The sequence below is a fragment of the Xenopus tropicalis genome, chromosome 8, assembly GCF_000004195.4.
Source record: "Xenopus tropicalis strain Nigerian chromosome 8, UCB_Xtro_10.0, whole genome shotgun sequence".
Classification (NCBI taxonomy): Eukaryota; Metazoa; Chordata; class Amphibia; order Anura; family Pipidae; genus Xenopus; species Xenopus tropicalis.
The window spans coordinates 88,798,162-88,821,485 of record NC_030684.2 but is presented as its reverse complement, the minus strand read 5'-3'; the positions used below and the strand labels follow the sequence as shown (position 1 = coordinate 88,821,485).

General features: G+C 38.6%; 2 protein-coding genes across 3 annotated transcripts; one reads left to right on the top strand and one right to left on the bottom strand.

Moving 5' to 3' along the window:
* Positions 1–848: 848 nt before the first annotated feature.
* On the bottom strand, positions 849–5,289 carry glrx5 (glutaredoxin 5). Its single transcript, NM_001004919.1, has 2 exons — positions 4,979–5,289; positions 849–1,316 (listed from the first exon to the last, which is right to left on the bottom strand). The coding sequence occupies exons 1-2, from the start codon at positions 5,262–5,264 to the stop codon at positions 1,138–1,140; spliced, it is 465 nt and encodes a 154-aa protein (NP_001004919.1). The 5' UTR covers positions 5,265–5,289; the 3' UTR covers positions 849–1,137.
* Positions 5,290–5,379: 90 nt separating this feature from the next.
* thul16 (thyroid hormone up-regulated protein (gene 16)) lies at positions 5,380–18,270 on the top strand. Of its 2 annotated transcripts, none has more exon segments than NM_001011392.1 (13): positions 5,380–5,880; positions 6,635–6,675; positions 6,892–6,995; positions 8,201–8,290; positions 10,209–10,307; positions 11,192–11,342; positions 12,173–12,367; positions 12,809–12,900; positions 14,204–14,319; positions 14,523–14,605; positions 16,221–16,300; positions 16,525–16,623; positions 17,640–18,270. In NM_001011392.1, coding segments are annotated over 12 exon segments (1,176 nt in total). In that variant the 5' UTR covers positions 5,380–5,833; the 3' UTR covers positions 16,603–16,623; positions 17,640–18,270.
* Positions 18,271–23,324: the final 5,054 nt, after the last annotated feature.

The following is a 23,324-nucleotide window of genomic DNA, read 5'->3' as shown; positions in this document are numbered from 1 at the left end:
GTAGATTTCAGGAGTATTTTCTAAGGGCTCTGGCACACGGGGAGATTAGTCGCCTGCGACAAATCTCCCTGTTCGCGGGCGACTAATCTCCCCGAGTTGCCATCAGTTGCCATACCACCGGCGAAAATGTAAGTCGCCGGTGGGATGGCACACGCGGCGGCACGATTTCAGCAAATCGCCGAAAATGCCTTGCGAGGCAACTTCGGCGATTTGCCGAAATCGCCTGCACAGCGTGTACAATCCCACCGGCGACTTACATGTTCGCCGGTGGGATGGTAGTTCGGGGAGATTAGTCGCGGGCGACTAATCTCCCCGTGTGCCAGAGCCCTAAGGGGCTTATGAGTGGCTATATAGTTTTTGGAGACTTAGGAAGAGGAAGCAACAGGCAGAATAAGTTGTGAAATCCATGGAAATTTCATGCCCCTTAAAGGAGAGAAGCAATCTTTTGAGAATGAAGGGAGGCCTAGAGAGCAACCTCCCTCCCACTAAGGCCCCTTAAACTCTTATGGAACCATCAGCCCCACTGGATCTGTGCAACCTGAAGAAAAAATAACATCAAGGACTTCATTTTATCAGCCTGTCTGTGGATTGGTTACATATGGACTATCTGTGGGACATTCTGGATAAATTCTGCCAGTTGGTGGCAGGTCTCTTTTTAACTTATGGCTTAAAATGGCACCAATATCTTGTGCTACTTACTGATTAAGATTACTAGAAAATTCTATTCCTGACCCCCAAGTTCTCTTGCCTGATAAAAATATCATGTTATGGTGCATGGGTCAAAAAGGCCTATTACATGCTGTTCCAACTCCTTTTAATAATGCAACAAAGTCTAAACAGGCAAGTGATAAACCTGTATATTTTATTGTTTACAATATTTTCTTAATGTAAATTTTTTCTTTCAACACATCAGTGGTCATTATCTAAATATATTACACAAATCTATTCCATGGCAGAAAGGCTTCTGCACAAGTTGGTGGAGGTCCTCCACCAGGTTTGATATATTAATAGAGAACATTACATGGACTTCTTTTGGACATTAGAGCATCTGTACAACAGTTCCTCCAGGCAAATAAGGCTTTTCTGGTGCAATCAGGCCTTTATCCTTTTGACATATAAAGTTTATAACACAGTGCATTACTTTTTCTCTTGGCTCGGTTCAGCATCTAATAGTGCAGAACGAATCCCCAACTTATTTAGCTCTTCCACAAGGTCTCCATTCTGATGCATCTGAAGTAGAATATCACAGCCTCCCACAAATTCACCATTAAAATAGACCTGAGGTATGGTGGGCCAGTTTGAATAATTCTTTATCCCTAAAAAAACAAAAGAGAAATCTTAATTGCATAGAAGTCATACCCATCTGTGTTAAAATTATACAAACACAAGTGGATTATGTGCTGTTATATGTGCTATATATATTTATTGTACAAGTCTGAGGGGATAAGTCCTAGATGGCAGGCATATATCCCCATTTTTTAGGTTCTGAGCCCTTTAAGAACCACCCCTTTAAGAGACCCAACACAGGGTGTGGTCTGGAAAACCAAGGGGGTTTAAGGAAGGGAAAGGCAGTTGGGAAAGGTGTGGAGTGTGAAAGTAGAGTTACACATGAAAGCTGCTTTGAATGCACCCGAGTTCCGCGAAACAAACCGGTGGGTTTGAGCCGTTTCCTTATCGACTAAAGTAAGTCAAACTGGTTTAATTGGGCTGCCCGTGGGACATTTTGTTGGTAATACCTGCTGTGTTTTTGTATTTTGTTTGCTGAACACAAGCTATTTTTCATTGCCCTTTTTGCTGCCTTTTTGTGTTAACAATAAATGGACTGTTTTTGGGAAGTTTGGAGTAGCCTGCATTTGTGCTGCAACCCTGCTGTGTTCCTGCAAAACATCATATCATATATATATATATATATATATATATATATATATATATATATATATATATATATATATATATATATATATATATATATATATATATATATATATATATATATATATATATATATATATAATATTATATATTTATTTATATATATATATATATATATATATATATATATATATATATATATATATATATATATATATATTATTATTATTATTAAACTCAACAGTAGAAAGCACTCACAGCTACAGCATCAATCAGGTCAGTGATTTATTTCAGCATACCATCTACGCGTTTCGATCACCACAGGATCGTCATCAGGATGGCGATGACGATCCTGTGGTGATCGAAACGCGTAGATTGTATGCTGAAATAAATCACTGACCTGATTGATGCTGTAGCTGTGAGTGCTTTCTACTGTTGAGTTTGATGCATTATTTTTGTCAGCACCCAGCCTGTGCCCGATACTGGCGAGTGCCGATTCTTTACAAGACTATATATTATAATTATATATATCAGAGGATAATTCGACTTTCTGGACTGAGAGCTCTTCTCTACTATAATATACACATATACTGTGAGAAATAATGACTGCATTAGAATTTTCATTTATACATTACAAATATATTAAAACCCCCCAAAAATTAAGATCAGTGTGTGAGGTAACAGAGGGCCCAATTTCCATGGGTTTTTTTAATTTACAAAGAAGGGCAACTGAACTGAACATTCATCTTTGCAGGGAGAGGGTTTGATGAAACTAGAGCCTTGCTGGCTATAGGAAAAGCATGAAAGTGGCTACTGCAGACATTTCAGCACAGTCCTACAAAATTTGCTGTTACTTCTGTTACAACGGGCATTGCCAAGTCCACAGTGGTGTAAAATATTGGCTTAAAAGTAAACATCATTTTGTCATATGCACTTTCATTTAGGAAATAGTAGCCTTTACATAATTTAATAATTTATGCAGGAAGGAAAACTCTTTGTAGAAAGCACCTCTTTATAAATATTAGCAATAGGCATAACTAAAATTATTTTGCATCATTAAAAATTGGTCCTTTATTCCCACTCTCAAAAAATGTTCTTTGAAAATGATGTTTTTCTTCTAGTGCATTAAATTAAATCTTTAATATATCTAGGTAGGGCTTTACTAGACACATGAAACATAGCTAAACACAGCAGAGCAAACACATTGGAATATGATTCAAGTATATAATACTTGGCACAATATTATATATAACTTTCTTTTTGATGTTACTGGTCCCATAACATTTCATTTAAAAAGCAGAATTAGAAAAGTAAAACTAAGTAGTGACAAAGGAAAAGCAACACTGAAAAAAAAAAACAACAAAAAAAAAAACGACCGTTAATGCTGCTTGAAAGAAAATAGGATTTCTTTAAACTTCAACCAAATCACTGAGAACTATCACTAACAAACAATACTAAAGTCATGAAATTGTGTGAATCAACAAAACAGTAAATGAATATCTTTCCCTCAACAATTAGCAAATAATATACATCCGTATTTCTCTGTATATTGCTCCAAGAAAAATATGCAAAGTCATACTCATGTTTGCATGTTACTGTCCAATCTTGATATTTCAGCATGCCAGCTAGAGTTGCACAATCCCACACCAAAAAACATTCATATAACCTTGGGTGCCAACAATCTCTATGGCTAGTTTTGTGCTTTGTTTTAAACAAGGTTTTTTGTATATTAGGGCTCAATAACATGCATTGTTTGCCAAAGAGACAAGCACTGCATATACAGTTATTGGCTTGTACCTTTTCTTAGCATTTGACAAATACATCTGTCTGCTCATTTAACACATGCAATGGAAGTAAACTGGTCACAGAGGTATGAATTTACTTGATATTCAGAGTTTTAATATCTAGAATCTGACAGGGGATTAGGCTAAAACACTGATCTGCTCTATCTTCACTATAGAACTGCAGCCCCATTACAAGTATGGGACCTGTAATTCAGAATGCTTGTGCATGCTTTAAGTCTACTAAAAAATAATTTAAGCATTAATTAAATCCACAGAAAAAGAGGTGCTCTCCTCTTTTTCTGTGATATTCAAAAGCGCCAGGCGGTGGGCTATTGGGCATTGATGCATCGTGCCGTGAGAGCAGTAAGGCTGAGCGTTTATATATTCAAATTTCTGGACATTAATTAAATCCAATTGGATTGTTTTACATCCAATATGGATTAATTATCGCTTAATTGGGATCAAGTACAAGATACTGTTTTATTATTACAAAGAAAAAGAAAATTATTTTTAGAAATCACAATTATTTGCTTATAATGGAGTCTATGGGAGATGGCCTTTCCATAACTTAGAACTTTCTGGATAACAGATCCCATACCTGCATTAATATAGGCACTAAAGTTGCAGCCTTTTCACACAACTAAACCCTCAAATATAATCATAACTTCTTCTGTACTTTCTAGCTTCTCTATTATTGTACATTTGAGTTGTCCTTTATCAATCTAAACTTTTGGCTCTTTTTCACAAAGGGCTTGCCTGTTGTGCTCAAAATTTTGGCACATATTGTACGGTTTCTTCCAATATTTTTTTAAGCATTAGTTAGGGTTCTGCAGCTATCTGTGGTATTGTGAACGAATACTTACAGCAATAACAAAAATATGCAAATCTATTCTGCATTTTATTAATACTATTTCATTGCAGCAAGCATTTCAAGCAATTATTTCAGGTGGAAGTACTACTTGTTCTTCGAAAACAACAGAGCCTGTCAGCACTTTGTACACAGGAACAAAAATATCACAATCTTTATTCCATAATAGTTGAAATGTAAAAAAAAAAAAGCCAGTATGTTGTTACAGACATTGGCTCTTACACTCCTAGAGCCTGTGCCTTTCTGCTATGTGCCACCACCATAACCTCAGTTGGTTTGTTATATACGGTGTAAGCGGTATAGGTGCATGCACCTTGTCTACCTGCCCAGCGCCTCTCCTTGCCTCAGCCAATGGGACCACCTGTACCTCAATGCCTGCTCCATTGCGCCACTTTGCCAAAGCAGTGACGTGCTGCTCATTGCCCATTCCCCGCCTTGCCAGTGACTCGCTTACCCTGCCTCAGGTCCTGATCTTCCAGTACATTATAGGCCGCATAGTCTTGCACGCCGTGCATACGTAGTATCTGGACCACCGCGTTGCTAAAGCCGCACATGGGTTGGGCCGGGGTGCCCTTGATGAACACGACCACTTTGTCCTTCTTCACCAACCCGTCTACGTGCTCTGGCTTTCCGCTGTCTGAACTTAGCCATCGCCGGGCGGATAAGGAAACACAGACCTGTTGAGTCCTAGCGCTTCCTCGCAGGACAGCAGCGGAGACTTTACTCAAACACCAACTCATTTCAAGATCTTTACTTTAGCTCCCGCCTGACCCTGTCCAGCCCCAGTGCTTCTCACCTAGTCCCACCTACTGCAAGTACAGTACCTCCCCTGACAGGTTTTGCTCACAGGCAGACCACGCCCCCTCCCTGTCAGGCCCGCTGCCACTTGCCTGCTGCCGCTCCTACAATAGATCATATAATACGGCGCCTGTTACACCAAAACAAGATACTTTTATTTAATTCAAGAACTTAACTTCCGTGTAGGCTATTTTAACTACAACCATGTCTTTATTCACATAGATTTTACGTGCCCGTCGCCAAACATCAAACCCACTAACAAACCATGCCTCTGTCATTTTGCTAACTGAAACGCCAATGCTGTCGAAGGACCAATAGGAACCAATCATGCGCTTGCCATGCGCAGCCAAACACGGCCGCAAGTGGGAGGGGTCAAAATAATAAACTTCCGGGTGAGGAGTGAAATGTGTTCTTATTGGCCCGCTTCTTGTTATCTGGCAGAACCGATTGGCGTATGATGTGGTGATCCATTTATATGGAAAACTTTTTTGACAATTCGTTGTGCAGTAGAATGGCCGCTAAGCTTTCCATACAATGTGACTGGGATCAGGTGTTAAGGTGAGAGGGAGGCTGTTTGGGTACATCCTGCAGTATAGAGTCAGGAAGGAGACTCAAATACTCCTTAAAGGAGGGGGGATCTCAGTCAGTGGTAGCGTACACAGCCTCTTCTGCTTGTATAATGCGTACATTAGGATGCATTTATATATTAGATATATATTTATATAGGCTATCTGCTATATAGGCAATCTGCTATATAGGCAATCTGCTTAGGTGCCTCATTATTATTAAGTGACTTCAAGTTCATTTTTACTCTTGGTGACCATATAGATATTACTTTTCTGGGGCTTCTTGTCTTTTTGTTTGGGTGTTTGTGCTTCTCAATAGTAGATGCATTGATGTTGTGACTGAATCCTTCCATTTTCTTGCCAGCTGTCTTCTTTTTCTCTTTAATTCTTCCAAGCATTTTTTTAGGGGTTCTTAGTCAGATGGGAAAAGTCCCACCTTATTCCCAAGCAAACATCTGATTCGTAGACATTCTTTACAGCACAGTGTAGGATCAATGCAAAGCTGCAGTCTCAATTGAAATAACTGCAAATCCATTCCCAGCTCTGAGTCAGAAATGCTACATAATGTTTCTTACCGCTGTTAATCAGACCTATTGTATGTCAGTAGAAATTCCACTCATACAGTGGAAGAGGACAGACCATTTGCTGTATGTGTCTGACACACGGGCTGTTTATTGTATCCTTCTAGTTAAACATTTTAGCCCATGAAGCTTTTATAACATGGAATAATACAATTTTGTTTTCAGGAAGGCTGAAGGAGAAGCCTGGATATCTTGCAAAGTTGCAGGTAGATTTTTTATTTTTATTTTTACCATTTTCTATTGCATATTCTGTTATATTTTTTGTATGTTTAACACAGGTCAGTTGCTCTATGTCACTGTAACCAGACAAGTGGATTCTGATAAAAGGGATGCTCTGTTAGGTCTTTTTATGTGTACTCAGACTTTTCTTCAGCCTCTTAAACCCTAATTATAACGTTTCTGTTATTTTTTCTGTTTTTCAGGAAAACCCAGCATTTATGGCAATTTGAAATGTCAGGGCATTAGTGCTGATGGAAACCCTGAACTCACCTCTTCTGATGAGTTTGTTGTTCATGAGATCACAAAGGTTTTGACTGTTTCTTTCTGTTTGTGCGCATCTCTTTCTGAAACCATAAAAACCTGATGTCCTTCACCTTTCATGTCAGCTTTTCTTTTCTCATTTACTGTATTATCAGCAGTGCTACTTTAATCGCTCTGGCACAAAAATTTAAATCGCCGGTGGGATGGCATACATGGCGGCGATTTCACTGAAATTGCGGAAGTTTCCTCTCAAGGCAACTTCGGCGATTTCACTGTCATCGCGCCACCGCGTATGCCATCACACCGGCGATTTACATTTTTGCTAGTGGGATGGCATTTCGGGGAGATTAGTCGCCCACGAACAGGGAGATTTGTCACGGGCGACTAATCTCCCTGTGTGCCAGAGCCCTAAATGTTGTTTCTGATGCAAGCAGTGTGTCACTTGCTACTCGTTTTTACAAATGCAGAAAAGTAGTTGTTCATTCACAAACCTGTGCTTTCTTATTTAACTATCTGATGGTAAATTAAAGTTAAATACCAGTATCTATGAATAGATATTATTTTTTACTTTAAATAGACCATGACATAGTAGGGAATTGCTAATACAGAAAAATGCTCTGTATCTTTTATACTTTCCAGTGGAACTGCCAAAATGCTTTTCTTGATAAAGCCAATAATTGTATTTATTTTTAAAACACAGCCAGAGATATTCTGTTGAACTCCAAACATAGTGCATTATTAAATGAAAAGGAAAGGCTAAGTCACTTGGGGGTGCAAAATGTTAGGCACCCCAAGTGACTTTAATTGCTTACCTTTTACCCCGGGCTTGGTGCTCCCGTTAGGAGAAAACAGCACCAGCCCGGGGTACCTGCAGCGAGCGTCTCCTCTTCCTGCTTCTGTATTTGCGCGCTTGCGCATGCGCAGTAGAGTGAAAAGCCGAACTTTAACAAAATAGTCGTCTATTTCACTCTACTGCGCATGCGCCGGCCCAGGGATTCCGAAGAAAGAAGGAAGAGGAAACACTCGCTGCAGGTACCCCTGGCTGGTGCTGTTTTCTCCTAACAGGAGCACCAGCCCGGGGTAAAAGGTAAGCAATTAAAGTCACTTGGGGGTGCCTAACATTTTGGCTAAGTGCCTTTCCTTCTCCTTTAATGTCAAGCAACAGGTCCACTAATAAATTTAAATTAAATGTCAGTGGTATTTACTTGTGAAAAGGCTGTGTTCTTTAATTACTGTGCATTTGTTTTGCAGAAGAGTATTACTGTTTCCTGTCCTGGGCAGAATATTTCTGGCAAATTTTTGTCTCCTTACACAAGCTTCTCAAGAGTTCACTCAAAAAATGTATGTTGATATGGTTTTAATTATTCCCCATTCACTTTGTTAGATAGTGTATTATTATATGTAATCAATCGTTTTTAACTCAAGTGGATAATTTTCCTCACTGTGATGTCATGTTTCCCTTTGGGGATTGTGCCCTGTTTCTTCTCTTTCTGGTAATTGGTATACAGTGGTGGAAAAACTATTTGCCCCCTTCCTGATTTCTTATTCTTTTGCATGTTTGTCACACGAAATGTTTCTGATCATCAAACACATTTAACTATTTGTCAAAGATAACACAAGTAAACACAAAATGCAGTTTTTAAATGAGGGTTTTTATTATTTAGAGAGAAAAAAAATCCAAACCTACATGGCCCTGTGTGAAAAAGTAATTGCCCCCTGAACCTAATAACTGGTTGGGCCACCCTTAGCAGCAATAACTGCAATCAAGCGTTTGCGATAACTTGCAATGAGTCTTTTACAGCGCTCTGGAGGAATTTTGGCCCACTCATCTTTGCAGAATTGTTGTAATTCAGCTTTATTTGAGGGTTTTCTAGCATGAACCGCCTTTTTAAGGTCATGCCACAACATCTCAATAGGATTCAGGTCAGGACTTTGACTAGGCCACTCCAAAGTCTTCATTTTGTTTTTCTTCAGCCATTCAGAGGTGGATTTGCTGGTGTGTTTTGGGTCATTGTCCTGCTGCAGCACCCAAGATCGCTTCAGCTTGAGTTGACGAACAGATGGCCGGACATTCTCCTTCAGGATTTTTTGGTAGACCGTAGAATTCATGGTTCCATCTATCACAGCAAGCCTTCCAGGTCCTGAAGCAGCAAAACAACCCCAGACCATCACACTACCACCACCATATTTTACTGTTGGTATGATGTTCTTTTTCTGAAATGCTGTGTTACTTTTGAGCCAGATGTAATGGATGGATGTAACCTTCCAAAAAGTTCAACTTTTGCCTCGTCGGTCCACAAGGTATTTTCCCAAAAGTCTTGGCAATCATTGAGATGTTTTTTAGCAAAATTGAGACGAGCCATAATGTTCTTTTTGCTTAAAAGTGGTTTGCGCCTTGGAAATCTGCCATGCAGGCAGTTTTTGCCCAGTCTCTTTCTTATGGTGGAGTCGTGAACAATGACCTTAATTGAGGCAAGTGAGGCCTGCAGTTCTTTAGATGTTGTCCTGGGGTCTTTTGTGGCCTCTCGGATGAGTTGTCTCTGCGCTCTTGGGGTAATTTTGGTCGGCCGGCCACTCCTGGGAAGGTTCACCACTGTTCCATGTTTTTGCCATTTGTGGATAATGGCTCTCCCTGTGGTTTGCTGGAGTCCCAAAGCTTTAGAAATGGCTTTATAACCTTTACCAGACTGATAGATCTCAATTACTTTTGTTCTCATTTGTTCCTGAATTTCTTTGGATCTTGGCATGATGTCTAGCTTTTGAGGTGCTTTTGGTCTACTTCTCTGTGTCAGGTAGCTCCTATTTAAGTGATTTCTTGATTGAAACAGGTGTGGCAGTAATCGGGCCTGGGGGTGACTACAGAAATTGAACTCAGGTGTGATAAACCACAGTTAAGTTATTTTTTAACAAGGGGGGCAATCACTTTTTCACACAGGGCCATGTAGATTTGGAGTTTTTTCTCTCCCTTAATAACGTAAACCTTCATTTAAAAACTGCATTTTGTGTTCAATTATGTTATCTTTGACTAATAGTTAACGGTTTTTGATGAGCAGAAACATTTAAGTGTGACAAACATGCAAAAGAATAAGAAATCAGGAAGGGGGCAAATAGTTTTTCAAACCACTGTCGTTTCTATATTTTTGTAGGTTTCATGTGTAACATAGCCTTTCCAAATATACATTATATTTCTTATTTATGAATAATTAAGAATTTAGAAGCACTACATTTTGATTTTGCAAACAGTATACTCTTTGTTCAGGTAACCTGTTTGGATATCTCCTGTGGAGGAGCCCTTGGAGTTTCTACCAGTACTGATCAGTCTATGAAGATCTGGCAGACCAATAATGGAGAAATACGGGTGAGAAAGGAGAGTATATTTAACAGGGCAGGTGGGTGCACTGATATAAGAGAAATTGGCATTAGTAAAAGTAGAGAGGGCATTTTTTGTGCATTTGTGCATTACTTTTTAACATTTTATACCTTGTATTCTTTATACCTTGTATTCTGACTTGAGTCTAAGCACTATGGGGGGCATTTGCTGAGGGAGAGCCACTATACGAAGTTTGTGGAGTTAGGTATAATGCAGTATAATGCTTAAGCGTACCCCGCATACCTGATAGTGGGGTATGATGCAAGAGTGGTTCTGGTTGCTACTGCTGGCAATTGGCATACTCCTCAGTGTTCCATGCTCAATATTCTGTGAAATCAAGGCAGATTTACCTATATGTATAGAGGATAGAGGTCTCAGGAGAACCTTAGCACTGCTTTTCATAAGGAAAAGAGACTGACAACAAGAGTTTTAAAGTCATATCAAATGAGTTAGTTAATGCCATTATTCATGTTCTGATATCCCTGTGCATGTGTATATATATATATATATATATATATATGTATATAATATATATATATATATATATATATATATTGCAAAAAAGACCAGCAACACCGGATCTATTGTGAATAGTAGATTATATTAAAAAATGCATGAACAGCTGTTTTGGCTGTTCATGCATTTTTTAATATAATCTACTATTCACAATAGATCCGGTGTTGCTGGTCTTTTTTGCAATATTTAAATCTTTTACCGTGCACCCGGGACAAGAATTGAAGCGGTGTGCCATCCTTGGTTCGATATATATATATATATGATATATATATATATATATATATAATCTCTCACTAATCTGTGGTTGTGATTTTTTTTTTTTTACATACAGTGCTAATAAATGTTTCCTCTCACAGAGAATCTTGGAAGGTCATGTCCATGATGTCTACTGCTGCATGTTCTTTCCTTCAGGAAAGGTGGTCTTAAGTGGTGGGATGGATGCTCAGGTTAAAATTTGGTCTGTGGATGATGGAAGCTGCCCAGTGACATTAAGGGGGCATAAAGGAGGTAAGCAAAATGTTTTATTTGTTTTTCTTTACTGAATCAGCCTATGAAGTCATTTAGCAAAGTTATAGTGTGTTGGGTGACAAGTTTATAGCTAACAGATATACTTAAAAAATAAAAAGATATTGAGTCTGGGTGCCAGGTCCCAAATTGGTGGCATTGAGGAGGTGTGCCATGCTGCAAAGAAACAAACCAACACTCCAAAATCTTGCATGCAGACTTTGCTTGCATCCTATCAGTCTAAGAGAGTGATTTAAGACCAGCTGGCTTCCAAGTGTGTTTTCTGCTTGTGCACATGCACAAGGGCTTAAACTCTAGAATGTGTAGAATATCATTGCTATAAATTGCTGTATGCATTGAATGAAATGAATGTGTTTTGTAAATATCAAATACATACAAAACCTTTTTCTGGAATAAATATGGGCAGCCTACAATAACAAAGCATTAATTAATGCTGTATGAAAAATGTACAAAGCACTCGCCATTCTTTTTAGAAGTTTTATTTTATGACTAGTTAGAATTTACTTGGGGTGTTAAATGTCAGCATCAGCTGTGGTGTTTTGTCTCCGGCACATGTAAGATTTTCACTACCTAGGTTTTGTATGGAAGCACTAAAGCAATTGAAATTTCCTTTCCTGCCAGCAGCTGCTTCCAGTTGGGGAACGTTCATTTCCTAAATCATTGTGTTACCTGAAATTGAATTTTAACTTAATTTAGAAAATGTTAGCTTTTTTTTTAAAAAAAAAAGAGTACAACTTTTTTTTTTTTTTTAAAAAAGGAAATTTAATTCGTTATCAGTTTATGGCCTTTATTAAATCATCTCTATTGGTCAGGTATCCTTGACTTGGCTATTGTGGATCGTGGAAGGAATGTAGTTACCTGTTCCCGAGACGGCACAGCCAGATTATGGGATTGTGGCCAGGCTGCCTGCATTTCTGTAGTTAACAATTCTTCTGTTCCTATCAATGCCATTGCTCTTGGAGCAGTTGATAATGCAGTCAATCTGGGATCTCCCAAGGAAGCCCCTAGTAAGTATTTTTCCTTTTCAACTTTTTGTTCTCTTTTAGTTTCTTTTAGAATTTATACATCATACAGTTTTCAATTTTTCTGTTGTCTTGCTAGATAATTCAGTATATATCCCAACTAACACATTGCCTTGGTATTTGTTTTTTCTTATAACACAACAATTTATATGTCATGCTTTTAAAATCCTATGAATATTTCAAAATCTTTAGCTGTTTGTGAGGTGAAATTTATTTCCTTCATATAATATCTATTATATCATACTAACAACTTTTACATTTCAAACTTACTTTCTAACCAATCAGGGTTTACAGATTGTTTTGGAGAAACTGGACTTTTGGGCTTATGTTCATTATTATCTGCCACTAATACCTCTCCTGCTGAAAGGCTGCAGAATTACATTAAACATCACTAGGTCTTACTGTGAGCCTTTTGTACTTTTTCAGGTGACAGGGAAATAGGGACAGAAGGGAAATTATTAATCCTGGCTCGAGAGGATAAAATGTTGGAGGGAGTGAGTCTGCAGAGTCGTGATTCTGTGAGTAATAGATTACTTTTCTTTCACTTAAAGCAGGGGTGGCCAAAGCGTTGATTGCTGTCCACTAGTCGATCCCCCTGTGAACTTCTGGTGGACCGCGTCTAAGCCTGCAAATGCAGAAGTGCGGCGCGAATGCGGAAGTGCAGTGCTTTTATGGGGTTATGCGTACGCACACTGCGTCGTGTACGTACGCCTGGAGGAACCAAAGTCGATCGCCGCGTCAAAAGGTCTGGGCACCCCTGACTTAAAGGATACTAAAAGCCAGTCAATAGATTGTGTACACTTAACATATACTTGTGTAGCATATACATAAGTTTTTCTCTGCAGTACAATTATGTATTAAAGTGCTAGCCAAGGAGATTGGTGCAGAGGAATATTTACACAAAACACTTGATTTGCTGTAGGCATATTGAGGAAGAGTAATATTTCAAAGCATTTAGGCTGGTGATGGGTAATTGTGCTCAGGGTTTACAGAGGGTACTACTGACAAATTTTAGTAAAAATGTTTACACTTCTTTACCGTGGGGTATTATTGAACAGAGCATAATAACGTGTACTTTTTATTTCTAAATAACCCTGTTTAACATAGTAAATAATTAACACTACCATTTAAAATTTTATTCTTGAACCAACAAATTTATTTCTTTTAGTTGTAATATTGGTGTGTCGGCAGCCTTCTCTGTGCATTGTGCTGAGCTTTCATAAGGAGCCAGCACTAGACATTAGAACTGCTTTCAGATAACCTATTGTTTCTCCTTCTCCTATGTAACTGGAGGAGTCCCAAGCTGGATTTCTTACTATTAAGTGCTATTGTGATATCTACTGGGAGCAGCTGCCTTGCTATCTTCCCATTGTTCTGCTGAGTGGCTGCTGGGAGGGAGGGTGATATCACTTCAACTTGCAGCTTAGCAGTAAAGTGTGACTGAAGTTTATTAGAGCACAGGTCGCATGTCTGTGGTACCCGGGGAAATGAAGAATTATGGCTAGCCCCATGTGAAATTTCAAAATTAAATATAAAAATATGTGTTTGTGGTTTTGAAAAATGGATTTCAATGCAGGGTTCTGCGGGAAAAGCTCTATTAACTCATGTGTTTTGAAAAAAAACATGTTTTCCCATGACCGTATTCCTTTAAGGCTGGTGGTAAGTGTTCTTCACAAATAAGGTACTTGCATTTTCATTTTGGCCTTGTTGTGTAACCTATAACTTTTGCGTGGGTTCAAAATAGAGCAATAGAACTTTGTGTGTGTGCTGAATCCTCATGTATGTCTTATGTAAGTAAATATATCACTTGTTTTTATTTAGGTTTTTATATTTGAAGGGTCAGATGTTTTTAATTGCTGCACCTTTATCTCCAGCGTGGGTCTCCTTGCTGGAGGGCAAGATGGAAATATATTCCATTTGGATGTCAGAAACCCAAAGTAAGTCAGGAGATTTTATCTTACTATACTTTGCCTTACCCTAATGACTTCTCCACAGTGCACATGACATCTCATGACCAGGTACCACCCTAACTTGTGGATGATATTCTAAGTCTGCACTGTAGTAAAGAGACAAGCAAATAAAGCAGAGTTAAAAGCAGTATGGTACAGAATGTTAACTGCTACAACTATCTGTCTTTCAGAACCCCAGTTGAGACAATATGCAGAACTGGCTCTCCAGTGTTGTCCCTAGTTCCCTTTAGAGATGGCTACATCGCAAGCCATGGTATGTCAATGTGCTGTCACTGTTGTAAGTTTGTCCTATTGTGCTTAAATCTTTGGTGATTTTATTGGGGAAAGACCACAATTCCATTAGGCAGTGCTGACCAAGAGCAAGAGCTGCAAATGTTTCTGGACTTGGATATGAAGGTACAGAAAAACCCAACACGGTGTGGTCCCACAGATGGAACCTAAAATTTTAGTGTATGCCTGCCTTACTGTCCTAGCGTGTTGTGTGTTTTTTTTTTTTTTTTTTTTTTTTATAAATATACCAGGATTTTCAACCTATCCTGTTCCAAGCGGAAACTACATTTAAGATTTTTGTCAGATTTTGTTGGTATTGTTATGCAACAAAATCTGATCATCTTTGCTGTAATATAACATCTGATAAAAAGGATTCTTGTTTAATTGATCTACATTCAACAGGCAATGTATAAGAATAGAAAATAAAGCTCTATTAAACTTTATCTTGTCAGGTGAAAACACAACATTTAGCATTTGCTTCCAACGGTTGTGTACTGACGGATGACAAACCTTTCATATAGTTTACACATCTTTTGATATTCCATTATTTTTAGACATTGTGCAGTTACAGTAGACATTGATCTAACTACATCCAACAAAATCCCCAATATATTTCTATCTTTAATCCATTGTTTTCTAAATACCAACAATAAAAAGTTTTTCCAGTTTGCCAGTGATCATTGGTTCATGCTTTGACAATTCAAAAGGGAATTTATTATAGTAAACAAAGGTACAGCTCAGCTTTACCAGATCTATCCCCAAACAGACTGCCCTTTTTACTATTAAGACCTTTCTATTTTTAAGTGAAATCATTTAAATGTTCTTGTGCTGAACAGCATGTGGTGCCAACAGTAATTCCTTATTTTAGCATAGTTTCTATTACATATTGGCCTTTTATGAGCTATCATTTCAGCAATGAACAAAGCTACCTCATTACTGGCATGTAAATAAATCTTATAAGCTGACATACTTGTATTGAATGCTGCTGTAAGTAGCTGTTAAATTATTACTGTTATTAAAGGAGAGGGAAAGGCTAAGTCACTTGGGGGTGCCAAAATGTTAGGCACCCCCAAGTGACTTTAATCACTTACCTGATACCCTGGGCTGGTGCCCCTGTTAGGAGAAAACCGCACCAGCCCTGGGGTACCTGCATCGAGCGCTTCATTCTTCCTTGTTCGCTCCGCCGGTGAAATCCCTGGGCCGTTGCATGCACATTAGAGTGAAAAGCCGACTTCTTTGTTAAAGTTTGGCTTTTCACTCAACTGCGCATGCACAAGCGTGCAAACAATGAAGAGGAAATGCACGCAGTTACCCCGGGCTGGTGTAATTCTCTCCTAACAGGGGCCCCAGCCCGGGGTAAAAGGTAAGCGATTTAAGTCATTTGGGGGTGCCTAACATTTTGGCACCCCCAAGTGACTTAGCCTTTCCTTCTCCTTAAAGACATATTTCTAAAGCATCAACATATTCAGCAGCAAGTATAGTAACTGGTTTTGTGCATTGAATATACAAATTGATACACTGATACAACAGGTAAAGAATTAAAATGAAAAATCTCTAATAATAATCTCTCTTAACGCACTGTATTCCTTTGATGATAGGTGACGGATCCTGTTTTATAGCACAAGATTTTGATCAAGTTCTGCAGTTAACTGGGCCAGACTGTGAACCTGTGTATCGGGTAATGAAAAAAACTGGTATTCCTCTAAAAAATCAGTAAAGCATTATTTACTTTAAAAAGTTAAAAAAAAAGAATTTAGTCACGGAGTACATGCCTTTTGCATACATAAATTTTTCTGCAATATGTACTAATACTTAAAGCAAAAGGAAAGGTAAAAACTAAGTAAGCTTTATCAGAAAGGTATATGTAGCTATTTTAATTTTAACACAATGTCCCTCTTTCAGGTGGCTGCATGGGAAAAGTTTGTTTATACATGCTGCAGGGATGGAATTATTCGGAAATATCAACTGTCAGATCTTTGATGGATTAACCAATCAAACCAGGTCTAATTTTTTTCAGCATTATTAACTATGCTACACCATTTGCTCTCTTGCACTAGCATTTTGTCTGTGCTTACTCAGCTTTGTTTTTCACTGTGTTTAATGGTGGGTAGACACTTTTTATTCAATACATCTACCTACTGTATTTTTCCCTTTTTTTGATTGTTGATATTTACTTTACCATGTTTCTGTTTTCACAAGGATGCTTGTTATTGTTGTTTAGACAGTGAGCTTTTTAGAGTGATAATTCTGAGCTGTTAGTGCATCATTAAAGGAGAAGGTTAAAAACACGGCAGCCTCAAGGCAACAAGCCTGTCTGTACGTGTACTAGGCAGCCTGACATTGTACTGTGTGCGAGAGTCTAAATTACTGGGGGGTGCCCAATTTAAGGCACCTCCTCCCCCCTCCAGTGATTGTAATCACTTACCTGATATTCTGGGACGGTGTTCCTGTTAGCAAAAACTACTTCAGGCACTACTTCTGGATGAAACATTGGCCAAACACTTTTGCATTATCATCTACTTCTAGGAAAAGGTAATTGCAGGTAACATTGCTGGAAATATGCAGTCCTCATAAAAACTAGAAAGCTTAGGGTTTTTTTGAATTATGGTAGAAATCATGGCAGAAAAGTGCCATGAGTGCCAAGGTGTGTGGAACTGCATAGGCTGTTTTTTTTTTCCTCTGCCTGAATTAAAAGGTTCCTTTGATCTTCTGTGTGCAGGCAGGTGCGCACATACACTGTCAGACTTACCTGACATACAAAGCTGCTATTTATGATGCAAAGGGCTCTTTTTCTCTATTCGTATTTAGATTAAAAGCAGAGACATAAATGGGCTATTTATAGTGCCACTATTTTCTTCTTACATACAGTTCTGTTAGTACAAATGTAATAACCTTTTCCATGTTATAATCAGTCCATAAAATAATCAAGCTCCACAGTAAAAGCGTATGGCTGAACACTAAAATTTTACATTTTTGAGACCTCATTGTTTCTCTCCCATTTCTTTTTCTATTATTAGATGGGCCTGCAAGATCGTATTCTAGAATCCACATATGAAGCCCCAGTAGCAAAGTGGAAGTTGGCGCTCCCAGTCCCTTGTAAAGGACTAATCGTTTTGGAATGTTGTACCATGAGTATTGAAAATCTGGGTGGCTTATATGCAATACAATTTGCAAATGACAATGCTGGTTAACATAAAACTTTATTGACATCTGTGGTTTAAAGCAGACATGGTTCAGCAAGTGTACTAGGTGACCTCATTTGAGGCATCAGATACTCTTGAGAAGCTGAATCAACATACAGGATGTGGTATATGTAATCATCAGGGGCAAAAAAGGAAGATGTAGTTACAATCGTATAAATAAACAGGACCGTGCATAGGTACAGAATCCGGCTTTGTTCCCTGGCCTGTACAGTACATGGCCACCTAAAAGTGGGGGACATAAATTAAAATAAAGAGAACTGGAACAAGTCCAATATACAGTAATCGTAATAGAAAATAAACTATCAATGACTGATTTTGTTGCTAGCATAACTGATCTATCTATTGCTCTAGTATTGTTCATTTCATTTTGGAAATAGTCAGAGAAAAACCAATCACTTCTGTAAAAGTTGCATAAAGTTGACATTAACATTAAAATGTAACATTACCTCGCTGTCTGTCTTGGCTTAAGCTACACATCTTCTGGTCCGTCCACTCAATTTAGGGTGCCCATCGACAGAGTCTGGATTGCCAGATTACAGTGATCTGTGCAAATATTCTGGTGTGGCTCATGTAGTTTCAGTTAATTGGTTTGGCTGACTTTTTTATTTTGGTCAGTGTTGGTAACAGAATTTGACTGACAGGAAAGCTTTTTTTTCTTTTTATGGAAACAGTGACATTTGAATTGTCCATTTTTTGTTTGCAATGTCTATAGCTAATCTACTCTTAACAGTTTAATATATTATTTTATATCAGTTGCATATTAAATGCTCCTGTATTTGCAGTCTTGTTCAATCCAGTATATGGCCTTTTGCTCAGAAACATGCACAGGTATGAGATGTATTATCTGGAAAGACCTGGGCTTTTCCAGATATGGGGTCTATCAGTAATTTGGAGCATTGTGCCTTTAGGCTACTAGAAAAGCATTCAAATGTTTAATTAAATGGGCAGCACAATAGTTAGTATTGCTGGGATCCCAGGTTTCATTCTAGCCATTGCAAGGCCTGCAAGGAATTTGTATTTTTCCCCTTTGATTGGATTTGTTTCCTCCCACTGCCCAAAAACCTACAGGCATGTTAACTGACTTTTCATAAAAGTGTGCGTGTGTGTGTTAATATCTGTTAAGTGTTGTGGAATATATTGGTGCTATATAAATATAGAAGAGTAATAATACATATTAAAATAGGATGGTTTTGCCATCAATATGGATTTATTCTAGATGTCATAGTTAAGTACATGCACAAGGTACTATACCAGCAAAAAAGCAAATTCATAAATAGATTTTTTTCATAGAATTGAGAAATGGCTGCCATATGTAATAGATCTCACACTTGTAGTTAAATGAACTTTACTGGTGGGAAGAGTTAATGACAGCTACTAAGGATTAGTAAATGATTTTGTCAGGTAAAGTTTTCTGGCAAATTTTGTCAAGTAGTGAAAAATGTTGTTTTGCTGGGGATAAAACACACTCTGTTGCACCAGGGAAAAAATGCAGGCAAAAAAAATAAAATAATAATATTTTTTATTTTGTGCAGCTAATCTATTTATCCAGTTTTATTTTTACACTGAACTGTTCCTTTAAGGTTTTCAAATTTAACAGGGCTCCTTTTAAATTTTTGCTATATTTTATAAACAGATCAGCTGTACCTCTGTCTATCTTCCCCCATGGTCTGGCTTCTACTCTCCTGCATGCTGTGCTCTGCCACAGATTCCAAGAAGAAAGAGACAGGTGTCAGGAGAGGAGAAGGGTGAAACTGTCAGGCACAAATAAAGACAGCAGCCTCCATAGCATGGTAAAAGGCACTCCTGGCCCCTGACCCGGTGTCCATGAAAGGAATGCACACCAATGCTGCTAGCTGAACAGTGCCAGTCAGAAATGCTCCTCCCAGGACAACAAAAGACCCCTCTCTTTGATCAAGGTAAAGGCGAGCCTGGAAGCTGAAGCGCAGCAGGGGAGTCAACAGAAAAGGGATGGGCTTTTTCCAGAGCAGAGGCAATTAAAGGGTAAAAACGGGGCATTCTAAGAATTATTCTGGAACATCAACACAAAAAGTGGGGCAGTTGGAAGATATGCAGGAAGTACTGTTGCTGCAAACCGGAAGTGACATCAAAAATGGGTGGGGTAGAAAAAACATTTTAAAAAATGTTTAAAGGAGTAAAATATTGATAATATAAGAAATATAAAACCCACAACCTGCATCTATACTTGCATCCAAGGATCCTACCTGTGACCCCCAGGATACCTTCTTTTGCAGGTAACCCACAGGTACCCTACCCGCTACAAGACTCTACCACAAGCTACATTCGTGACCACACACCACTAATGGAATTAACTAGGAGCTCAGGCCCAAGTAATTCAGTCATATGAAAAAGTTTGGGAACTCCTCTCAGCCTGCATAATAATGTATTCCATTTCAACATAAAAAAAGATAACAGTGGTATGTCTTTCATTTCCCTGGAACATCTGAGTACTGGGGTGTTTTCTTAACAAAGATTTTTAGTGAAGAAGTATTTAGTTGCATGAAATTAAATCAAATGTGAAAAACTGGCTGTGCAAAAATGTGGGTACCCTTATAATTGTAATTTGAATGCATATAACTGCTAAATACTGATTACTGAAAACACCAAATTGGTTTGATTATCTTGTTAAGCCTTGAACTTCATAGGCATGTGTGTCTAATCATGCAAAAAGGTATTTAAGGTGGCCAATTGCAAGTTGTGCTTCTGTTAGACTCTCCTCTGAAGTGTGACAGCATGGGATCCTCAAAGCAACTCTCAAAAGATCTGAAAACAAAGATTGTTCAGTATTATGGTTTAGGGGACGGCTACAAAAAGCTATCTCAGAGGTTTAAACTGTCAGTTTATACTGTAAGGAATGTAATCAGGAAATGGAAGGTCACATGTACAGTTGCTGTAAAACCCAAGTTTGGCAGGCCAAGAAAAATACAGGAGCGGCATATGCGGAGGATTGTGAGAATGGTTCCAGACAAGCCAATGATCACTTCCAAAGACCTGCAAGAGCATCTTGCTGCATATGGTGTATCTGTACATCATTCTACAATTCAGTACAATTTGCGCAAAGAACATCTGTATGGCAGGGTGATGAGAGAGAAGCTCTTTCTGCACTCACGCCACAAACGGAGTCGCTTGTTGTAATCAAGCTCATTTAGACAAGCCACAGTCATTTTGGAACAAAGTGCTTTGGACTGACGAGACAAAAATTGAGTTACTTGGTCATAACAAAAAGCACTTTGCATGGTGGAAGAAGTAAACAGCTTTCCAAGAAAAACACCTGCTATCCACTGTCAAATTTGGTGGAGGTTCCATCATGCTGTGGGATTTGTGTGGCTAGTTCAGGGACTGGGGGCCTTGTTAAAGTCGAGGGTCAGATGAATTCAACCCAATATCAACAAATTCTTCAGGATACTGTTCAAGCAACTGTCACAAAGTTGAAGTTACACAGGGGTTGGATATTCCAACAAGACAATTACCCTAAACACAGTTCAAAATCTACAAAGGCATTTATGCAGAGGGAGAAGTACAATATTCTGGAATTGTTGTCACAGTCCCGACTTAGTATTGATGTAATATCTCTGTTGGGGTGCCCAAATTTATGCACCTGTCTAATTTTGTTATGATGCATATTGCATATTTTCTGTTAATCCAATAAACTTTGTCACTGCTGAAATACTACTGTTTCCATAAAGCTTGTTAAATATTAAAAGGAAGTTGCTAATTTGAAAGCTCAGCCAATGATAAACAAAATTTCAAAGAATTAAGAGGGTTCCCAAACTTTTTAATTTGACTGTATATGCAATCCTTGGGTGACCGCAAACCTAAGGTACTCCTGATATGTGTATATGCATCAGCTAGATCTGATATCCATCAAGATGACTTGACTAATGTTATAATTTAGGGCTCTGGCACACGGGGAGATTAGTCGCCCGCGACAAATCTCCTGTGTCTCGGGCGACTAATCTCCCCCAGATGCCATCCCACCGGCGAAAATGTAAATCGCCGGTGGGATGGCATACACGGCGGCGCAATTTCACTGAAATCGCGCAAGTTTCCTCTCGAGGCAACTTGCCGGCGGGATGGCAATCCGGGGAGATTAGTTGCCCGAGACACAGGAGATTTGTCGCGGGCGACTAATCTCCCCGTGTGCCACAGCCCTTACAATGGTTAAATTGTAAAAAGTATCTAAACAATCTCAGTGATTAAAAAACAAACAGACCCTTTGATCAGGGGTTACATGTAACAGATGTTCATAGTTGCATGTGTTTGCCTTTGAGTCATCTGAAGGCAATCTGAAAAAGCAAAATTTCAGTGCAAGAGTTCTCTCTTTGAATTCTCTCTTTGGTTTTTATGATGTAAAAGAACTCTTTATTTAACTACTGATTTTTTTTTCTACTTTTGTAGATTATTGCTTTGTGATTGCTTCATAAAGCAAAAGATCTACACCCATTATATTTCAAAGCAAGGTTTATTCTTTAAATAACTATATGCAAATATGTGGATATATCCACAAAACCTGCCAGACAGAAGCTCTAAAGGACAAATAAGCTTTATCAATAGACCCCTATGTTCCAAAATCTAGTTACAGCTTTGACAAAGCAGGCCTAATGGACTGATACCAAACCAGTAGTCTTAGGGCTGTGACACACGGGGAGATTAGTTGGCGCGCAAGAAATCTCCCTTGTCACGGGCAACTAATCTCAGCAAATCGTGGCACTGCGTATCACACCTTTATTGCTTTTTGTGGCTCGACACACAATGATATCAATTTAGTGTCCCCTACTGGTGGTTACCAGAATGGTATTGGCTATTCCTACACGTTGGAATATAAACTGTCCTTTATGCATATTAGCTCTCTCATGTTACATAATGTAACTTCTGTATCGGTTACAAGGCAGAGCAGTGTTATGGGGTTGGAAGGTGTGTAGGTTTAAACTTTGAATGCCACTGACCCCCAATCAGCTGACTTTTAGCACATTAATTAATTATTTTGCAGAAAACTTTATCATACCTGAGTAAAGAACCCTACAAGCTTTCTCTGTTTAAGATTGCAGCTGCCATTTAAGCTTGGTCTTCATAGCTTCCTGATTGCAGCTTAGCCTTTATAGCTCAGATTACACATTCCTAAGGGTGGGTGGAGCAGGAGAGAGGAGAAAACTGTGCAGACCCTGGCCCACTGGTTTTTCTGAGAAAGGAATTCAGATACCCTAAGAAAATGTGTTTCTTTTGATAGAGGACTTGATAGTGCAGCATTACTGTAAGTGCTTATGGCTGTATTTGCATAGACCTTTCTGGTAAAGCTTACTTAACTTACATTTCTGCTTTTCATCAAAATGATTTGAGTTTGTATCATGGTAGCGGCAGTTCCAAAGTTACTGGTGGTGGCCCTGCTCCTTAATGTCACGCCCACAAAATATTTTGTACTACATAGGCACGTCATTGGCTGAACTGCAAAAAGACCCTTGTAGCTTCCTCTACATAGCTACT